The following is a 21,016-nucleotide window of genomic DNA, read 5'->3' on the forward strand; positions in this document are numbered from 1 at the left end:
TGGTTGGCCATAGCTTGTGTACAAGTAAACCAAGGGTGAATTGGTGACAAGATACCAGCTTCTGTTGAATTATCCCAACAGGGATTGAGGGGCCCTTCACAGTTTGCTGCTGAGAACAAGAGTTGCCAGCCTCAGACTTCCTCAATTGAGATCCTCATCCCAGTCAGAAGCCCTTTTGACCAATTAGTTAGCAGATTACCAAAAAAATCCAGCAGGCTCCCAGAGTTAGACAGGGCCTAGGATTCTCTGTCCTAATCTCTCACACTTGTAAACTTAGTCTGAAAACAGGAAGATTTTGTCCCTAGAAAATCGAAAGCAAGGAGGCCATTCAGCCCATTCAGTCTGTGCCAACTGAGAAAGAATTATTCTTCGAAAACAGCTATACTTTGCAGTCAGGAGCTTTGCTGCCACATCTCTATTGGAAAGAATAAGTTCCAGGCTTTGCACAATGCCCGCTGCTGCATTGGATCAGAGCTTCTCTTTGCTCCTTAACAGTGACAGAAACTGTTTGACAGGCTTGCCAATGTGCCTGTTATCTTGGAGTGCATCAACATCATCCTTTTTGTGAACTTTGCCCTACATGCCCATGGTGACCTTGCCCTTCATTGAGACTGCACACTGCCCACTGACTTACCATCTTGGTTCCATGCTTGTCTCTCAGTAACGTGCTGTACCAGAATACACTCTCAACACTGTCATGTGTTTGTTCTTCATCATTCTCCTGGCTGCGTTGAGGTTTTCCTTGGTTATCCACAGTTCTTGGGAATTGATGAGAAAATAAACAATAGAAGGGAGGTGTGGGGTATGGGAAGGAAGGAAAGAAGGGAAGGCAACAATAGATCCAAAGTCACATTACCTTCAGTTTCCACTTGGTGCCATATTTTAGGAGAAGAGTGAGGAGCAAGTTGAGAAGGGGTTAGTCTGAATGGCTTTCGTAGCATGTGATGCCAGAGCCCAGCTGATGCACCCTTAATTCACATCATCACCTCCTCATCGCGAGTGAGTGGATACAATCATGTCAGCCTCCTGCTAATTCTTTGGGTTGCCTTGATGTTGCAGGCTATGCTCTCCTGAGAGGACAGAATGTCTCTTCTTGTGTTAGACTATATTTGGCTGATGTTTCTGCTAGTGCTGCACATTTGGAGGCATTAGAAGACAGCGGAATTGGATGTGAGTCCGGAAACAATGGAGGGGGTGTGATGGTGATGTTGAATATGTGACTGTCAGAAATGAATTCTGAATGCCAGCCAGTGATGCTGGATGAATAATGTCAGTGCAGTGCTCTGAATAGCATGAGAGCTTGGTGTCTCTTGTGATGGGCTAGACATGTCATTTTTGGATTTATTCACTGACTTTGACCACCCATGAGAGGTTATTAAAGTACTTACTATGCTGCTGGCCCTCAGGCATTCACCTCCCTGGATCCCTCTCCCATTTGAGGCTGAGAGCCTCCTGGGGAAACATGGCATGCTTCCTGGAGTTCACCTGCGTAACTAGTCCCTTCAAGGCAACATCAGGAAATCCAAATCTTTTTGTACATTGTATATGTATGTTCTTCTTCATTCTCATAGACCCAGTCATTGGTAAGATTTTCTCAGTGATGTAGCTTTGTGTGACTGGACATAGCAACCTTTTAACATCTGGGGTCTAGCTGGACAATATAGGATTACACTTGGTCCAACCACAACTATAACAAATGCAGCCCAATGGTATCAATGTGGACTTCACAAGCTTCAAAATCTCCCCTTCTCCCACTGCATCACAAAACCAGCCCAGCTTGCCCCCTCCCCCCACTGCATCCCAAAACCAGCCCAGTCTGTCTCCGCTTCCCTAACCTGCTCTTCCTCTCACACATCTCTTCTTCCCACCTCAAGCCGCACCTCCATTTCCTACCTACTAACCTCATCCCACCTCTTTGACCTGTCCATCTTCCCTGGACTGACCTATCTCCTCCCTACCTTCTCACCTATAATCTCCTCTCCACCTATCTTCTTTTCTCTCCATCTTCGGTCCGCCTCCCCCTCTCTCCCTATTTATTCCAGAACCCTCTCCCCATCCCCCTCTCTGATGAAGGGTCTAGGCCCGAAATGTCAGCTTTTGTGCTCCTGAGATGCTGCTTGGCCTGCTGTGTTCATCCAGCTCCACACTTTGTTATCTATAACTAATGGTATCAGCTTTTAAATGCACTTTAAATCAACTTCCCTGGTGAAAGCATTGAATTTTGTTTTTGTAGAATGTTGACAACAAATATTATTTTGTTTAATAATTAACATTATTTTGTTCGTGTTAATTTAACAGTTAAGGCTTTTAAGGATAATTGCTTGTGTCTCTCGATTGCATGATCTAAAAACTGAAAAGTCCTCCTAATCTGATGGGATGCATCAGAGGATATTAAAAGAAGTAGCCACAGAGATCCTGGATTCACTGGTAGTAATATTCCAAGAGTCCTTCAAGGATTAAAATATGGCCAGTGTAACACCTTGATTGTAAAACGAAGGAGACAGAACGAAACAAATAACCATAGGTCAGTCAGTTTAAGATCTGTTATTGGGAAAGTGTAAGAGCTCATTGTAAATGATGCAAAAGCAGAGCATGTAGAAATACACAATACGATGAAGCAGTGTCAGCATGATTTCACATGTGAAATCACATCAGACAAATTCTATGCCTTGTTATCTCAGACAAATTTGTTAGAATTCTTTGAAGAGGTAACAGGCAGATTAGATAAAAAGGAGGCAGCGTGCATAATATATTTGAATTTGCAGAAGGTATTTATTAAGGTATCACCCATTAGATCACTTAATGAACTAAGAGCCCAAAGTTTTGGAGATGGTATACTAGCATCGATTGAGGATTGGCTAATTAATAGAAAACAGAGAGTTGGCATAAGGGGGCAATTTCAGACAACGTATAATTAGTGGAGTCCCATGAGACCACCATTATTTATGACATATACTGACTACTTGCATGAGGAAGATAAATGTACTATACCCAAGTTTGTGGATGACCCAAAAATAGATAGGAAGGCATGTTCTGAGGATATCACAAAGACCTTCCAGAGTGATATTGACAGGTTGAGCAGTGGACAGAAACTTGGCAGATGAAATATAATGTCAGGATGTGTGAATTTATGCAGCATAGCAGATTGAATTGAAAAGCTGAAAATTATTTAAATGGAGAAAGACTGCAGAAAGGTACAGCACAAAGAGATTTGTGAGTTTTTGTGCATAAATCACAAGTTCAGCAGATAGTAGGGAAGGCAAATGGAATGTCAGCCATTATTTCAAAAGGTTTGGAGTTCAACAATAGAGAAGTACACAAGGCAGTAGACTGCACCTGAAATAATATGAACAGCTTCAGTCCCTTTTTCTAAGATATACTGGCGTTGGAAGCAGACGAGTGAAGATTCACTAGCCCTAGACCTGGAGAGACTCTCCTTATGAGGAGAGCTTGGGCAGGTTTGACATGTACTCATTGGAATTTCGAAGATTGAGGTTAGATACAGAAAGGTTGATTCCTTTTTGGGAGAGTCCTGGACCAGAGGGCATAATCTCAGAATAAGAGATCACTCAAAGAAGACAGAGATGAGGAAGATTTTTATTTCTCAGAGACTAGTGAATCTGTAGAATTCTTACCACAAGGGACTGTAAAGGTAGATTTTGAAGTATATTCAAAGCTGAGAAAGAGGGATTTTTAATCAGGAAGAGAATCAAAGATTACAAGGATTTGGCAGGCTAGTGGAGTTAAGAATTAACAGATCAACCATCAGTTCATTAAGTGAAAGAGATCCGATCTTTTATGGTCTAACATCACTTGGTGCAATTATGATGATTCATCTAAACGGTTATTTATTTATTGTTCACTAATAGGTAATTGTAAAAATGCCAAGTTAAAAATACTTACTACCTACTCAGATGTAAATTTTGTCGAGGAAGTAGGTAATTTTACTTGGCATTGGAAGAAATGACGCTGGGCTTCGATACCATGCTTTATTTGCAACATTTGTACATTTATGAGTTGTGAACTGTACCTCTCATATCATTTATGTACCTTGTTAAAAATTGTTTTTAAGAAGTTTTGTACCTCCAAAAATTACATACAGTATTGAAAACAAAAGCTTTTCTGTTAGATTCTGAGGCTATGTAGAGTGAAGAGGACCTAATTTGCACTGTAATTAATTTTTACAAAAAGAACTGCCTTGGAACTTAAATTGTATGCATTTTGGCTCTTGACAATTTTAACTAAATTCTTATTTTAGGATCTTCTGTAAATTGAAATTGGTTATCTGAGATTTCCTTACCCTTTTTCTTTCAGGGACCATTTTGCTTTCATGACATTATGCTGAATGCAGCCATTAATAAAAGGGTGAGGCTCTAAACAGCTCCTCCGTTTTTGTGGACACTACTACGTACACTATTCTATGTTCTATTGCATGAGAAGTAGCTATTGAGTCATGAGTTCTCCAATTCGCCCAGGTGAGTAGTGCAAAGTTTACATTTCTCTTGCCTTGCTGTGCTTTAATGGGTTTTAAATCTGCTGGTATGTTCTAAATAATTTACCGGATGGCTTTCATATTGAATATTTTCTTTGACAACAATTGCACCTTGATATGCATGGTTGGGAGCTGTCTGACATATCTGAGAATGTGGGTGGAAGCTTGACAATAATCCATGGTAATATATTCCCTATTTGGAGTCGACAAAAATCAGCTTCCAATCTTAGCAAAGTTGTTGTATGAGAAATAATAATTGTAAAGCAAAGTTTAATTGAATTTTACAGCAGTTTAGTTAAGATGGACAAATCGTTGCTCATAAAAAAGACTTGTATGAATCATATTAATGCAAGTATTAAGTACTGCTCAGTCAAATAAGACTTAACTACAATTTGTTTATGCATCAGTGGATGCACAGGGAATTTACTTTTTTTACGCTTAGATGTGTATCTATTATTATTTCACTGATGACCAGAAATTATTTATTTTATTCATTACATAGGCTTCCACCAGATAGTGTCTTTATTGGAAGTCAGTTTTAAACAGGAATGCTGAACAAGTCTCAACGTGGAAGAGTAGAAAACATGTTAAAATTGAATATGTTGATATGTTCGTCAATACATTTCCAGTGGAAGTTCTGGTGTTGCAACAGTAATTTTTGTATTTGTATAGTCTTTCAAGTTTTAAAATTTAATATAGAAATGGAACATATGCAACAAATGTAAAGGGATGATTAAATGTTTGACTATTGCTAATTTAATTATACATAGTTACCATATCTTTTCTCTAACTCTTTATAAGATGTTATGCACTTAGTAATTAATCTTGATAAACATCAGTCATTGTAAATGTTTAAACATGTTCAAAACAATGTCACTAATTTACAAACATTCAGTTGAGAAATTACCTCTGTACTGATTTGGGACTTCAGTCAGAGGACAGCTATTTAAAACATTGCAGTCTGTTAAATGGTTTGCCCATTGATTCTGGACTAGGAGGCACCTTTTTAAGGCGATATGAGAGAGATTTAAAAGATACATGAGGGGCAATTTTTTTTGTACAGAAAGTGCCTTGCATGTGGAATTAACTTCCTGGGGAAGTGGTAGATGTTGGTACAATTACAGCATTTAAAAGACATTTGGATAAGTACAAGAATAGGAAAGGTTTTGAAGGTTATGGGCCAGGAACCGACAGGTGAGACTAGTTTACATTGGGCTTATGTTCGGCATGGACTGGTTGGACCAAAGGATCTGTTTCCATGCTGCACGACTCTATGAATCTCTAAGAGGTAAGAAGATGGTGTGATCTATAAAAAAGTAAGTAATCATATTTGTTCCAATGAATATTTGTGAACTTATGGTAGCTTCTGAACAATGTAAAGATCCTGAATTCACATCACATTGTAGGAAGTTCTGAAACTGAACTGAAAACAAAATCTCATAGTTTCTGGCTCACACACATGTTGGATTGATTTGAAATCTACCACTTCATGAATGGTATTTTGAGAAGAGGATTGGTACTCACATCTGGTACAGCCTAAATGTAGCTTCTAATGTTCTCAGTGCAAGTCAACATGGACAACAAATATTGTTTTTTTTGTGCTTCAGGTTTCATAACTTTCAGTTTTGAACTCCTTCTTACAATAGCAGCTGTATCAGAGTGATATCTGGGTGTAAAGTAAAGAAAATTTCTTCACTCTTAGGAATTACTTCAGCTATCCTAGAGATATGCCCTTGATGTAAGTGGACAGCAAAAATGATTCAGACCCTCTAACATTGCAGGACTGTTTCATGAGGGGGTTCATTTGACTCAAAATCTTCTTGCTATCTGTATAGCAATCAAAGGCAAAACTTAATGACTGTGTAAGTGAAGATTATGATGAATAATTAGCCAATACCCATTGCTTGCAAAGTAACAGCATGTAAACTTTGTGCTGTTTGATCATTTGAATAATAGGAAGGTACAAATTGTGTTAAAGGTACTGTTGAGAGGCTGTTTGCTTGAGCAGGGCCATAAAATCATGAGAGGCTACCATAATTTATAGATAACTTGTATCTCTTAATGTGGAGATGCATTTTGACTGTAGCAGGTGCTGGAAGTCATTCTAGAAGTTGACCTGGAAGGCACAAGCATAGGAGAAGAAGAAAGAAGTAAGCAGTCTCTAAGCTGCTCCTGATCTGAGACATTATCTCTTATCAGACAGACGTTGTGATGGCAGTGGGACCTGATAATTGTGATAGTCAAAGCCATGAGTCTGGCCTGGATGATCTGGATGCAGGGCAGAGAGCAGAAATAGTTCCTTCACTTGTCAAGGTTCGATGGCTTCTCCCTTTTCCTGTTCATAGCTCCAAGCTCTTCAGCTATTTGGGAGCCAGTCACATAGTTGTTGCCAGGCAGAAGGTCTTTGTCATCATGAATTGGTCAGGAGTCCACAGACCATTCAGCTACTTGTTGTCAGCCAAATCTCCATTTGTACACAGCCCCCTGTCTCCAGATCATCTTCAAACTGGAACTGAAATGTTTCAAATGGGATTATGTCCTTTCTTTATGAGGAAATGAAAACAGTACACAATACTCGAGAGGTTGTCTATCTGATGTCCTATACCACGATAGTAAAAATACCTGTTTTTAAATTCTATTCCCCACAAAATAAACAACAGCATTCCATTGCTTTCTTAATTAGTTGCTGCACAGAAATACTAACCTTTTGTCATTCATGTACCAGTACCCTCTGATCCCTCTATGCTGCAGAGTTCTGTAGCCTTTTCCAGTTTAAACAATATACAGCTTTTCTATTCTCCTACCAAAGTAGATAAGTTCACATTTTTACATTTTATACCTCATCGGTTAAACTCTTGCCCACTCAGTTAAGCTATCTATATCTCTTAGCAGATTCTGTACCTGTCAGGAAAAGTTATTTTCTTGTATGCGTTGTTGTCATCAGCAAATTTAGCAACCATAAATTCAGTCACTTTGCCTTTAATCTTAATATTATTCTGCTCAAAGTAGCAAGACTGATATTTGCCATATTAGAAAATAAACATAAAACAAATGCCTTTTCTTAGAAAAAAATATTTTTGCCTAGGTATACAAGATAATGAGAGGCATAGATAGAGTTGATAGCCAGAGACTATTTCCCAGGGCAGAAATGGCTAGCACGAGGGGTCATAGTTTTAAGCTGGTTGGTGGAAAGTATAGAGGGGATGTCAGAGGCAGGTTCTTTACGCAGAGAGTTGTGAGAGCATGGAATGCATTGCCAGCAGCAGTTGTGGAAGCAAGGTCATTGGGGTCATTTAAGAGACTGCTGGACATGTATATGGTCACAGAAATTTGAGGGTGCATACATGAGGATCAATGGTCGGCACAACATTGTGGGCTGAAGGGCCTGTTCTGTGCTGTACTGTTCTATGTTCTATGTTCTATGTTCTATGGGTCACATCCGTCAAACATTGCATCTCCCAAGCTTGAGATATTCAAGAACCATGTATTGCTCACTTCTACCATTATTTTCATTGACAGATGTGCTTGGAACAGAGGGATTGGCAAGGATTTTACTAGGATTGGAAGGTTTGAGGTGTAGGGAGAGGCTGAATAGGCTGGGGCATTCTTCTCTGGAGCGTCGGAGACAGAGGTTATAGAGGTTTATGAGGGGCATGGATAAGGCAAATAGCCAAGGGTGGGAGAGTCAAAACCTAGAGGATATAGGTTTAAGGTGAGAGGGAAACATTTAAAAGGGACCTGAGGGGTAACTTCTTCATGCAGATGATGGTGCATGTATGGAATGAACTGCCAGAGGAAGTGGTGGAGGCTGGTAAAATTACAACATTTAAAAGGCATCTGGATGGGTACACGAATAGGAAGGGTTTAGAGGGCTATGGGCCAGATGCTGGCAAACGGAACTGGGTAAAGTTGGGATCTCTGCTCGATGTAGACAAGTTGGACCAAATAGTCTGTTTCTGTTCTGTATGGCTCCATGACTGCACGATAAGCTCAAGAAGATTGTTTTCCTCATCTTAGCTCTCTCACCACCTGCTGAAGGGCCAATCTGGCAGCTATGAATTTTTAGTGAATGATCCCTTTAGCTACCAGTGGTGCAGTGTCTTTCCTGCTGTTGAATATGCGTTCTGCTATGTAGGCTAAGAGAGAGCATTGACTGAGCACTGAGATCCAAAATGGTACCATGGAAAACAAATCAGCTTTACCTTTCAAACTGTTCTGCCTACTCTGTATTTTTTTGATGGGATGTCCACTGAGTGTACTAATTCCTGCACCAATCTTGGGGATTCAGGTCACAAGTAAACATATGTGTTGTTGATGGCATTCTTCTGATCCATGCATCCTATTTGTACCCTCAAGTAAATGTGGTAACTGTTCAATTTCTGTCTCTTCTTCCCTTTCAACTGTGGACCAATTTGCTGTGTTCGATTTTACACTTTCCATTGCTCATGTCAAACTGTTGTTTGTCTTGAAAATACATTGTAATAGCCCTGGATGATTTGTGAGACAGCAGAAGGGTAAAAATGACATGCCATTGAGGAAATTATTTCATTTTTTCCACTGACTTCAGTATCAAATTAAGACTAATTTTAAACATCTACTTGCATTAAGATGGCCTTATAGGCAGTGGGTTGATTAAATCATTTTGAAGGAAAGGGTTCTTTCTTTATTCCAGAAAGAACAAACCTCCTGCATGATTTTCTATAGCTATTATTATTCAGGAAGAACCGTTTTACATTTATTTTTGGTAACACATTTGTTCTGCTTTTTCTTTTCTGTTCAGAATTCTGCATTTATTTTTAGAACATTGCACTTTGTTCCGATTCTTCTTGTTGACAGTAGAGAATTCAGAACTGATTTCCCCCATATTGACTCTTCGTTCTGTTCTATTATGTTGTTTCTGTTCGGACATAGCATTTGTTAAGCCAAGTCTCTTTGTCAGGAATTAATGATCGATTGTCAGGCAATTCAATACTAACACTTTACTCAGCCATGCACATACATGGTAATAATGAGTAAAGCAGTATGTTCTGTTCTGAGGTAGAGGCTGAGTATAGTAAAAGTTGCAGTGTATTTATTTAATCGGCTTGACTTATTTGAGCATTAGAGATGCTTGAATGTTTGCATAGTTGCTTTTACTTGATAGCTTTCATTGCGGTGAAATTGGATAGAACTTCAGCAAGATAGTGCAAACTATGTGAAGAGAACAATCCCTGGTGGTTTGAGGTATATTCAACAATGTACCTCCTCTAAATTAGATCAGATACCTGCTGTGCTTCTTGCACCCACCCAGCAAAGCCAGGGATAAACTCTGTTTCACGGTGTCCTTGTTGAAGAATTTGCAGGGAGGTCTGGGAAAGAGTATGGGGTGGACAAAATGAAGTACTTGAGAGGTAAAGGTGATCAAGAGAGAAAAGGACAAAGAGAGAGAAGGATCATACCTCTTCCCAAAAATATACTTTATTCATAAAACTTACAAAAATGCAATTCAAACATGTCTTACTTACTACAATATTGGCAATAAAATTCAATATTTCTCCACACAGTATGGTGCACTCTAAACAATTTGAAATAGTCACAATATTTCCAATAAACATTCCATGTCAGGAGCCATGTCACTTCAGGAGCATAGCTTTCAAATTGGCAATTACAGAAAGTACAACAGATATAACATTGTCTGTAAACATCATGGTCCACTCTGAGCTGCTTCAATTACTCTTAATTTACACAATGTACATTCTGCGTAAAGCATACAACCAACGGGCTTTTACAGCTTCCAATCCTTTGGATAGAATCATAGAATCCCTAAAATGTGGAAGCAGCCCATATGGCCCATCCACACAGCTCCTCCAAAGAGCATTCCACCCAGACCCACCCCCCTCCCCAATCCCTGTAACTCTGCATTTCCATGGCCAATCCACGTAGTCTGCTCATTTCTGGAAACTATTGGCAATTTAGTATGTTCAGTGCACTTAACCTGCACACCTTTGGATTGTGTGAGGAAACTGGAACACCTGGAGGAAGCCCACACAGACATGGAGAGAATGTGCAAACTCCACACAGACAGTTGCCTGAGGTTGGAATCAAACCCAGGCCTCTAACACTGTGAGGCAGCAGTGCTATCCACTGAGGCAGTGTGCCATGCATATACTACAGCTGAAAGGCTATATAATGCCTGCCTTTCTCTATTGTGCCTCTGTAGTGACTAGCCAAAAATTTACTTTGTCCGTCATCACATAGTCCTGAGCCAAAACTCATTTTGGGAGAAATCTTGACATTGAAAAACCAGGGGGAGACCAGGGAGAGATAGTAGGAACTGCAGATGCTGGAGAATCCGAGATAACAAGGTGTAGAGCTGGATGAACACAGCAGGCCAAGCAGCATCTTAGGAGCAGGAAAGCTGACGTTTAGCGCCTAGACCCTTCAGGTGTTGATATTTGTCTTATAGTGTGCTTCCTTGGGAATAGTCAACAGATCACAGCGTCTACGTCGCAGAGCTGCTGGGGTTAAACATCAAGAAATACCACTGCATCCCTCTCCGGGCAAATCTGTTGCAAAGGCCAATGCTCAATAACTTCTGAGGACAATGTGTAGAATGAGTAACATCTCAGGCCTCTAATAAGAATGTAATCTGAAGAGTTTCTCACCACCAGCCAAACTATTGGGTACTTGTTTGTAGCGACTGGCGACGAGAGTTTTTGCCAAATGATTTTGACTCTCTACTCAGTGAACCACCTGTTAGGATCTACCATCTCCTTTTCTCACAGGGCCTTGAGGACATTATATAGAACCAGGAGCAGGAATAGGCCATTCAGCCCTTTGAACCTGTGCTGCCATTCAAAATGTCCATGTATGGTCATCTTATTCTGTGCCCTGTTCATTGTTTCTGCTCATACCCTTTGATACCTTTAGCCCTACCAACTATGTCTAAGTCCTTCTTGAAAACATTCAATGTTTTGGCCTCAACTGCTTTTTGCAGTAGAGAATTCCTCAGGATTACCACTCTCCGGGAGAAGATATTTTTCCTCATCTCAGACCTAAATGATCTAGCTTGTATCCTTAAACTGTGAGCTCTGGTTCTGTGTTCCTTGGTTATCGGGATCATCCTACCTCTGCCTATCTTGTCTAGCTCTGTTAGTATGTTACAGGTTTCTATGATATCCCTCCTCATTCTTCCAAGCTTCAGTAAGAAGGATTGTTCTGAGAAATGCAAAGATAATCAAGAGGGCTAAAAGCAGATTCCAACAATTGTCCTTGTGGCTGGTGTGTTCTGTTCCTTCCATTGTCAAGTTTGGGAAGTTTGCTTTAGACAGTTTTTAAAAAGTCACTTTAATGACAGCTGTTGGGTCAAATGGAAGGTATAGTTTCAGGAATTCACCTGATCGGTTTAGTGAAACTTTTTTTTAATCTTGAGCCTTGAAATATATAACTGGCCTTTTGCTTTTGTAAGTTAGAGTCGTAGAGTCATAGAGTCATAGTACAGCATGGAAACAGACCCTTTGGCCCAACTTGTCCACGCTGACCAAATATCCGAGACAAATCTAGTCTCATTTGCTAACATTTGGCCCAAATCCCTCTAAACCCTTTCTAATCATATACCCTTTCAGATGTCTTTTAAACATTGTAATTGTATCAGCCTCCACCACTTCATCTGGTAGCTCATTCCAAACACACAACACCCTCTGCGTGATAAAGTTGCCCCTTAGGTCCCTTGTAAATCTTTCCCCTGTCACCATAAAACTATGCCCCCCAGTTTTTGATTCCCCCACCCCAGGGAAAAGACTTTGTCTATTTATGCTATCCGTGCCCACATGATTTTATAAATTTTTATAAGGTCACTCATCAGCCTCTGACTCTCCAGGAAAAATAGCCCCAGCCTATTTAGCCTCTCCCTATTGCTTAAACCCTCCAACCCTGGCATATCCTTTGCTGAACATATTCAAGTTTCACAACATCTTTCCTATTGCAGGGTGATCAGAATTGCCCAGTATCCCAAAAGCAGCCTAACCAATGTCCCATATAAGACCATAAGATCATAAGACATAGGAGTGGAAAGTAAGGCCATTCGGCCCATCAAGTCCACTCTGCCATTTAAATCATGGCTGATGGACATTTCAACACCACTTCCCTGCACTCCCCCCGTATAGCCACAACATGACCTCCCAACTCCTATATTCAATGCATTGATCTATAAGGGGAAACATACCAAACACCACCTTCACTATCCTATCTACATGCAACTCCACTTTCAAGGAACTATGAACCTGCACTCTAAGGTCTGTTTGTTCAGCAACACTCACCAGGACCTTACCACTAAGTGTATAAGTGCTGCCCTGATTTGCCTTTCCAAAGTACAGCACCTCATCTTTGCCTCAATTAAACTCCATCAGCCACTTCTTGGCCCATTGGCCTATCTGATTAAGATCCCTTTGCACTCTGAAGTAATCTTCTTCGATGTCCACTACACCTCCAATTTTGGGGTCATCTGCAAACTTACTAACCATATCTTCTCTGTTCACATCCAAATCATTTTTACAAATAGGGACCTTACCTCTTTTCAGACATAGACACTCGATGTTTGCATTTTATTTGTTATCAATATGTTGGGAGCATATTTCCAGTGGAGAATATGGACATATGTCACATACCATGTTGGAGCTTAAGCATCAATTTTGCATTTTTAAAGTAGCCATGTCATCAATAAGCTTTGTAATATATACTTTCTGCAAATACATTTATTTATCACTGCATTAAGAATATTTTTGGAAGCTGCTTGTGGTTTTAAAATTCAGTAGTAGAAATCCAGACTTCAGAAAAATTTGTGCATATTTATGTATGATTTTGCATTTTGATTGTTTCTATACCACCTCATTTGAAGCCAGTTTCATACAAACTGAAGAAACAGTTTACATTACACTGTTGTCAGCCTTTTAGAAAAAATTGCGATATTTTGAATATATATTTAAATGCCATTTATTATCCATGCCTGTTAAATAGCTAAAGGTAGTTCAACACTTTCAGTTGACTGATTTTATTTCGATGTATGATTTATGGTTATGTATGTTAGTTAATGCTCACTGCCCAGGCTATCAGGCTCCTTTTAGTTTATTACAAAATACAGCAAAAGAGAATAGCTTCCTGACATCAATGGTTCACCAGGAATAGCTGATATTAGAAAATGCAATCTAAGTTAGAAAATCAACTTATGTTTGTAAAATGTATACTTGCAGGAGATAAATATGTCACTGTAGGCTGGGTGCAGAATGATAATAGCGCAATAGGCCAAATCTATTTTAAATCCGCATTTCCCATTGCAACCTACCTCTCTGGCCTAGCCCTCCTGTGTCAGACCAATATAAAAGTCTCACTCCTTTCTGCATGTACATTGCACTATATTGTCGAAGTACATTAAATGCACTTCTAACAATATCTGCAGTTATTAACACAATGCACTACTAAAGTGATGCCTTAGCATTCATTAATCATAACAGACTATTTTCAGATCAGTTAACAAATACATGCATCAACATACGTTTTATGGATTGCAGAAGATTCTAATTGGTTATCTCTCTCTCCATACCTATATATTACATTAGTATCAATACTTTAATTTTATTGGTTAATATTGCTCTGACTCACAGGACTGGAACATTTAAGTATGTTTTTAGCACTGCTAAAAATGTTGAATTCATAAGCTGAGCCTGTATCTGTGGACATTTCCAAATGTTTTTACAAAGTGTCTTTTTCAAAGATGGTTGACAATCATAGCAGAGAGACGCTATACGTTTACATTATGTTTTATTACAGCAATTTCCTATTAGATATCCTTTAATTACATTGTTTGAATTTTCTTATAGGTTTTGGTTAGGTGAGATGTTATGGTAGCTTTAATGTTTGCAAAATTAAATTTCAAGGTACATACAGTTCTAATGCCAGTGTCTACTAATGCTAGATAGGTAGTCTATTTTCCCAAAAGCCACTAAGATTGTATCTAACACCAGATCACTTTGACCAGAACAAGAATGTGGTGGGCTGCAACCAATAGGTATCTACTCTGATTTTCAATTCACAGGTTTTTTTGTATTCATAGAATCCGAACAGTATGATAAAAGGCCCTACAGCCGAACAAATCCTCACAGCATCCCACAGAAACCTATACCCCACCTAATCTACACATCTCTGAACACTATGGGCAATTTAGCACAAATACAAAATCTAACAAATACCAAGCAAAACAAGTTTCTGCCCATCTGATGTATTGAATATAGTCAAAGTTCACAGCAGTTGGCAGGTTTAGCAGTTCATTTAGCTCTTAACAGTATCAGCTATGATTAAATTACGCTTGCACTGAAGTCAAAAGAAGATGGATTCAAATCTCTCTTCAAGTATCTGAGCACAAAATCTAGCCTGGCACTGAAGAAGTGCTGTAGTATTGGAGGTTGGAGTTGTTGTCAATGGATGAAATGTTAAATCGGAGTTCCATGAGGCAGATGCAAAACATATCACAACATCATTTTGAAAAAGAGTTGTATTGCAATATTGGAAGTAATGAGCACAACAGTATTCCTGTTAAGCATCTTAAGCTTGTGTCTTTGCGGCTAAAATATAGTATTAAGTTTTCTGTACTAAGTATCCATCAGTGAGTACCTCTCCGGAACAAGAGAGATTTCTTACCACACAGATTTCTGATTCAGAATTTGTGTTTCTTCTGGGATTTTATTGCAACCATATGCTTCTAAGTGTGTTTTGTGGGGAATGGAGCATAACAACATCTGTCTTATATTAAATAACAGTGTTCTGTAGCCAGCCACCTTATGTATTCCTTAAGTTCTATTTCTGTAACTGTTGAGTTTTTATTTTCAGAAATTATACATTTTTGGCACAGGTCAGTTTGATTGTAATTAAGATTTCAGGTTCACTATGTGAAAAAGACCAGATTCAGCTGATATTATTTCTGAGATGGAATTCAAAATATGCTTCATTAAGTTCCACAGTGCAAATGCAAATCCCCTGTTAGTAAACAATTACTCCAGGTCTCCAACCAGAAACCTGCAACGAAACATCAATTCTATTAATTTTCTTACCCCTTTTAATTCATTCAATTTGTTTGCAGTCATTGGGTTTCTGCCTTCATTATTGTAAATGGAATTACGGATTCCATGATGGCTCAAATGGTTAGCCTCAGAGCACCAGGAACATGGGTTCAATTCCACCCTCAGGCGACTGTCTGTGTGGAGTTTGCACATTCTCCGGTGTCTGCATGGGTTTCCTCCAGGTGCTGCAATTTCCTCCCACAATCCAAAGGTATGCAGGCTAGGGTGGATAAGCTATGCTAAATTGCCAGTGGTGTCCTCTTTTGTAATGCTGACAAACTTCAAACTAATCACTACTTGTGACTTTTCATATTATGGAGAGAACCCTAGTTTGTGTAATGTCTCCTCATAATTTAACACTTAAAGATTCAGGTATCAACGTGGTAAATCTATGTTGCACTCTCTCCAAGGCCAAAGTATTCTTCCCAATATGTGGTGGTCAGAGCTGCTCACAGTAATTTAGCAGTGGAATGACCTAGAGCTGCATGAAGCATGCTGTGCTGTCTTGTATTCTAGCTCTCTCAATACAAATGCTGGCATTCCATTAGCCTTATTGTACATGATTTTCTCTGCCTGTGCATCACATATAAGTGATATCTCTACAGGATCCGCAAGGTCTATTTGAACTTTTGCTGTGTCTAGGCTTTCACAATTTTGAAAATGCTGTGTTTTTTTTTGATTACCTCACATTTCCCTAAGTGATAGTGAGCCCTTTTTTTGGCAATTTGCTTAATGTGTTGAGATTTTTTTAATACTTCTATCTATACTTATTACAGTGAAAGATGTGTCATTGGCAAAATTGTGAGCTAGAATTTGCCCCTTTGGAATCAGTTGGAAATAGGGGCCAGATTTGGAAATTCATAGGGCTGCTGAGAAGTGTGGCTGATTATTCCACCTCAGTTTTCATCTGTCAGCATTTTCGTAGGGTAGCAGAAGGAATGGAACTGTCCAAACAAGCTGATTGTATAATGGTAGGCTCAGCAAGAGTCTAATGAAATTTTTCTGATTTTGAGTGAAGTGGCAATGGCTTATCTGCTGTCAAGTTTTGCATAAGCTGTTTGGAAGGGAAAAGAGTTTGTTTTTGAATATTTTTAAGGTACTTTTGTAACACTCTTGGTCAATATATCAGTGAATGGACAATGGTGTTGGTAGATCCTTTGACCTGCTGACTCCATGCAGCACCCACCTTGGGTTGGAGCCTTGAGGCTATTCAAGGCCACATGAATCACAAAACTGCACTTCCCTGCAGCCTGGATATGAACGAGGGATTGCAACCTGATGCCAATTTCTTATTTCCAAGGGAAAATTGGGCTTGTAGCTTTCCTACTACCATCTAAAGCAATAATAAATATGAGTTGAAGATCCAACAGGTCATTTGAAGACACTATTCATCATATCCTGCCAACTGGAGTATATGTCCATCGTTCCTTCCTGTCTCCTGCCATTCAGACAATTTTCTCTCCAGGCCAATAATTTGCCTTTAACGCCATGAGCTTTAACTTCAGCTAATGGTCTATAAGATTAGGCAATATCAAATTCCTTCTGGGACACCAAATAATACATATTTTCCTTCCTTTTTAGTCACCTCTTCAAAAAAATTCAGTCAGGCATAATGTTGATTTCCAGTTTACGGTGAGATAGTATTGAAAATATAATCTGGGAGTCAGAATGAATTGTGCAAGAGGAGTGAAAATTCTTCCCACTAGTGATTCAATCCATTTTGCAGTCTTTAATTTGTATACATTAAGACTACTATAATCTAGAGGTAGACATGGACGTTGGATGACATGTGAAGTATTTGAACTAACTTATGACTATTTTTCTCATGCAGTTAGTTTCTGTCTGAAGTTAGATTACATTACATTTGACATTTAGAAACAGATTTCCAACATGCATAATACACACTATGAGACTGTTACCTATTCAAATATGTATTGGTCAGGTACAATAAGAATGCTATTACAGTTTTACAGCATGCATTGTGCTGTCTCCATGCTGTGAGCATGTTGACCACTGTATATTCCAAAATGCATCAGTTTCTAGTGTTTGCTACAAAGTGAAATAATGAATTTACTGTGTCTGAAGAAAAAAAGTTCTAATCCTAGATATACTTTTCAATTAATGCAAATAATGGAACAGAGGGCATCAGTGATCAGTGACTGTGGAGGATTCTGGGAAAAGTCAGCCTACTTGCCACGAGTGGACGACCCAGTGGTCAACAAGAAGTGCAGTGTCCAATGGAAGGCCGCAGTGAGAAGCAACTGAAGAGCAATCTGGGAGAAGTCCATTTGTTCACGGTGACTGAGAAGTGGATTACAGAGGGCTCAGCTTCAAAAACAGAACGAAACAGCTGGATAAGGGAAAGGGAGGGTGAACAGCCAGTAGTTTTAGTTCATTTGCTACCAACAACATAAGGAGGGATAGCTTGGAGGACTTGCAGGATCAGTTGCAGGAGTTATGGAGTAAACTGAAACACAGGACCTCCAGGGTAGTAACCTCAGAAATACTTGCGATGCTATGAGCTTCACTATTAAGGTAAAGGCAGATCATGGAGATAAATGTATGGATTGAAAAATGGTAGAAAAGGAAGGAGTTTAGATTTTTGAGACATTGGGATCATTTTTCAGAAAGGAGAAGGCTGTTCTGAAGTAATAGGCTTCACTTAAGCGTAAATGAAACTGATCTCCCAGTTGAGAGAGTAAATAGAATAGTGGAGATAGATTTAAACTTATACGGCAGAAGGGTGAGTTGACTAGTGGGCAGAAAGGGCAGAGAGAGATGGGAAATGGAGAAAACAGATTGAGGAAAGGCCTGAGCATTGACAGTGAAAATGGAAATGATCATGTTCTAATGAGCAAGAAAGAAGGGCGGGGTTAAATTATACGTATGTTAACATGCAGAGTATCATGAACAAAATGGTGAAACTCAAAGCAGAAATTGCTTTAGAACAATATGATAGTAACACTGTCAGAAACATGACTCAACCCAGAATAAGACCAAATACAAAACATTCTGGGTTAATAAAGCTGTTATTAAAAACAGGGTGGGTAAAATGGGAACAAAATCAGAAGTTATTGGAAAAGCTTAGCCAGTCTGGCAGCATCTGTGAAGAGGAAAATTAGACTTAACATTTTGGGTCCGGTGACTCTTCCGCAAAACTGTACTCACGAAGGACCGAAAATGTTAACTCTAATTTTCCTTTTCACAGATGCTGCCAGGCTTGCTGAGCTTTTCCAGTAATTTCTGTTTTTGTTCCTGATTCACAGCATCTGCAGTTCTTTCAGTTTTTATTTAGTGGGTAAAACAGGATGAAGTGTAATAGTCTTGGTTGAAGATAATACTATTGACCCTTGAATGAATGCAGTTCCTGAATTAGAATCCACATGGCTGAAGGTGAGAAACAGGAAAGGACGGTGACCTTGTTGGGTGTTTGTTATAGGCCACCAAATATTGTGGAGGAAGCAGAAGAGAGCATTTTTAGGCAGATTATGGAAATCTGCAGGATAGTTGGATTGTGATAGCTGTTGATGTCAATTACCCCAGAGCAGATGGTGAAAAAGGCAGAGTTTGGGGCAAGGAAGGAGAAAAATTCCTGCAACCTGTACAGGAGAATTTTTTGGAACAGTACATTTTCGGTACTTCCAGAGAGGGAGTTTTGCTGGATCTGGTCCTAAGAAATGAGAGAGGCCAAGTGGAGGACATCAGAATGGTGTTGCATTTGGGAAAATGTGATCATAATACAGTAAGGTTAAATGTTAAGTTAGGAAAAGATAAAAATCAATCAACAATTAAGATCCAAGGATAGAAAAAGGGCAAATTTGAGGGGTCTAAAAGTTGAACTGGAGTACATTGATCGCAAACGCATTTTGGTAGATGAAACAGTAGATGAAAAATCGGACAATTTCAAAAGAGAGATAACTTGGGTGCAAGCCAGGAAAATATGTATGGAGAGTTGGAGTACCTTGGATAACTAAGGATATTGATGATAAAATAAGGAAGAAAAAGAAGACAGATGATGTATTCTGGAATAATATTGACAATAGAAATTGGGAAGAATTTCTTAAATGAAGGAAAGACCTAAGGCTAGAATAAGAACGTCTAACAGGAAATGCGATAAAAGGATGGCAAGTTGCACTAAAACAAATGATAAAATGTTCTTCGAACATAATGATAAAAGATTAGTGAAGGATAGAGTGGGGCCCATAAGGAACAAACAGGGTAAGCTGCTCACTGACGCAAAGGGTATGGCAGAGATACTAAGTGAAGGCTTTGCTTCCGTGTTTATCAAATTTAAAAATTAGTGACAATGACCTTGTTGAAAATGTGAGTGTTGAGCAACTGAGCAGTATAGTGAAAGATAAAGAAGACGTGCTAGAAAGACTGGTAGTACTCCAGGTAGAGAAGCCACCAGGCCCAGAAGGGCGGCATCCCTGAGATTGCTGAAAGAGATAAGGGAACAAATTGTGAAGGCGTTGACAGAAATTTTCCAGTCCTGTCTAAACACAGGATTAGTCCTGGAGGACTGAAGGACAGCAAATGTGGCATGTTTGTTTGCTAAATGGGCAAAGGATAATCCAGAAAACTACCGACCTGTCAACTTGACATCAATAGTGGAAAATTGATGATAGCCATTATATGGGGAAATGTAAATGCAGAGTTAGAGAAAAATAAGTTAATACTAGACAGTCAGCAGGCCTTTGTCAAGGGCAGGTCATGTCTGACAAATTTGATTGAGTTCTTTGAAGAGTTGACACAAGCAATTGGTGAGGGCAGTGCTGTGGATGGTGTATAATTGGACTTTCAGAAAACATTTGATACAATTGCACGTGGCAGGTTGGTTAGCAAATTAGAAATTTTTGGGATTGATGGGTCATTGAAAGCCTGGATAAGAAGTTGGCTAAAAGATAGGAAATAGCGGGTAGATATTGATGGCATTCCTCAGATTGGAGATGAGTTGAAAGTCATGCTCCCCAAGGTTCTGTGCTGGGACCCTTGCCTTTTTTGATTTATATAAATGATTGAAGATGGATGCTGAAGGTAAAATGTCAAAATATGCACAAACTAGGGCGAATAGTGAATTGTGAGGATGACATTGAGCGATTTCAGAGGGACATTGACAAGTTGGGCAAATGGGCAGACACTTGGGAGATGAATTTCAATGCAGAGAAAGGTGAGGTAATGCATTTTGATAGGAGAAACACACAGAGACAATACAGGCTCAGTGGTACAACTTTGAGGGGAGTACAGGAACAGAAGCACCCCAGGGTTCACATGCATGGTTCTCTGAGTTAGCCAGGTGATTTGAAACATTTATTAAGTATGCTTATAGGATTCTTAGGTTTTTAAATAGATGCATAGAGTGTAAAAGCAAGGAAGTGATGCTACACTTCTACAAGTCATTGGTCAGACCATATTTGGAGTATTCTGTTCAGTT

The 21,016-nt window shown here is 39.3% G+C and overlaps 1 protein-coding gene across 1 annotated transcript in view; it reads left to right on the forward strand.

Annotated features, from left to right (window-relative positions):
- Positions 1 to 21,016, forward strand: part of LOC125447373 (histone deacetylase 9-like) — a 737,956-nt gene that overhangs the window by 37,704 nt on the left and 679,236 nt on the right. The window contains exon 3 of the mRNA XM_059654559.1: positions 4,315 to 4,475. Within this exon, the coding sequence (XP_059510542.1) occupies positions 4,454 to 4,475 (22 nt within the window). The 5' untranslated portion in view covers positions 4,315 to 4,453. The remainder of the gene's footprint in view (positions 1 to 4,314; positions 4,476 to 21,016) is intronic.

This window comes from Stegostoma tigrinum, chromosome 2 (assembly GCF_030684315.1).
Source record: "Stegostoma tigrinum isolate sSteTig4 chromosome 2, sSteTig4.hap1, whole genome shotgun sequence".
Classification (NCBI taxonomy): domain Eukaryota; kingdom Metazoa; phylum Chordata; class Chondrichthyes; order Orectolobiformes; family Stegostomatidae; genus Stegostoma; species Stegostoma tigrinum.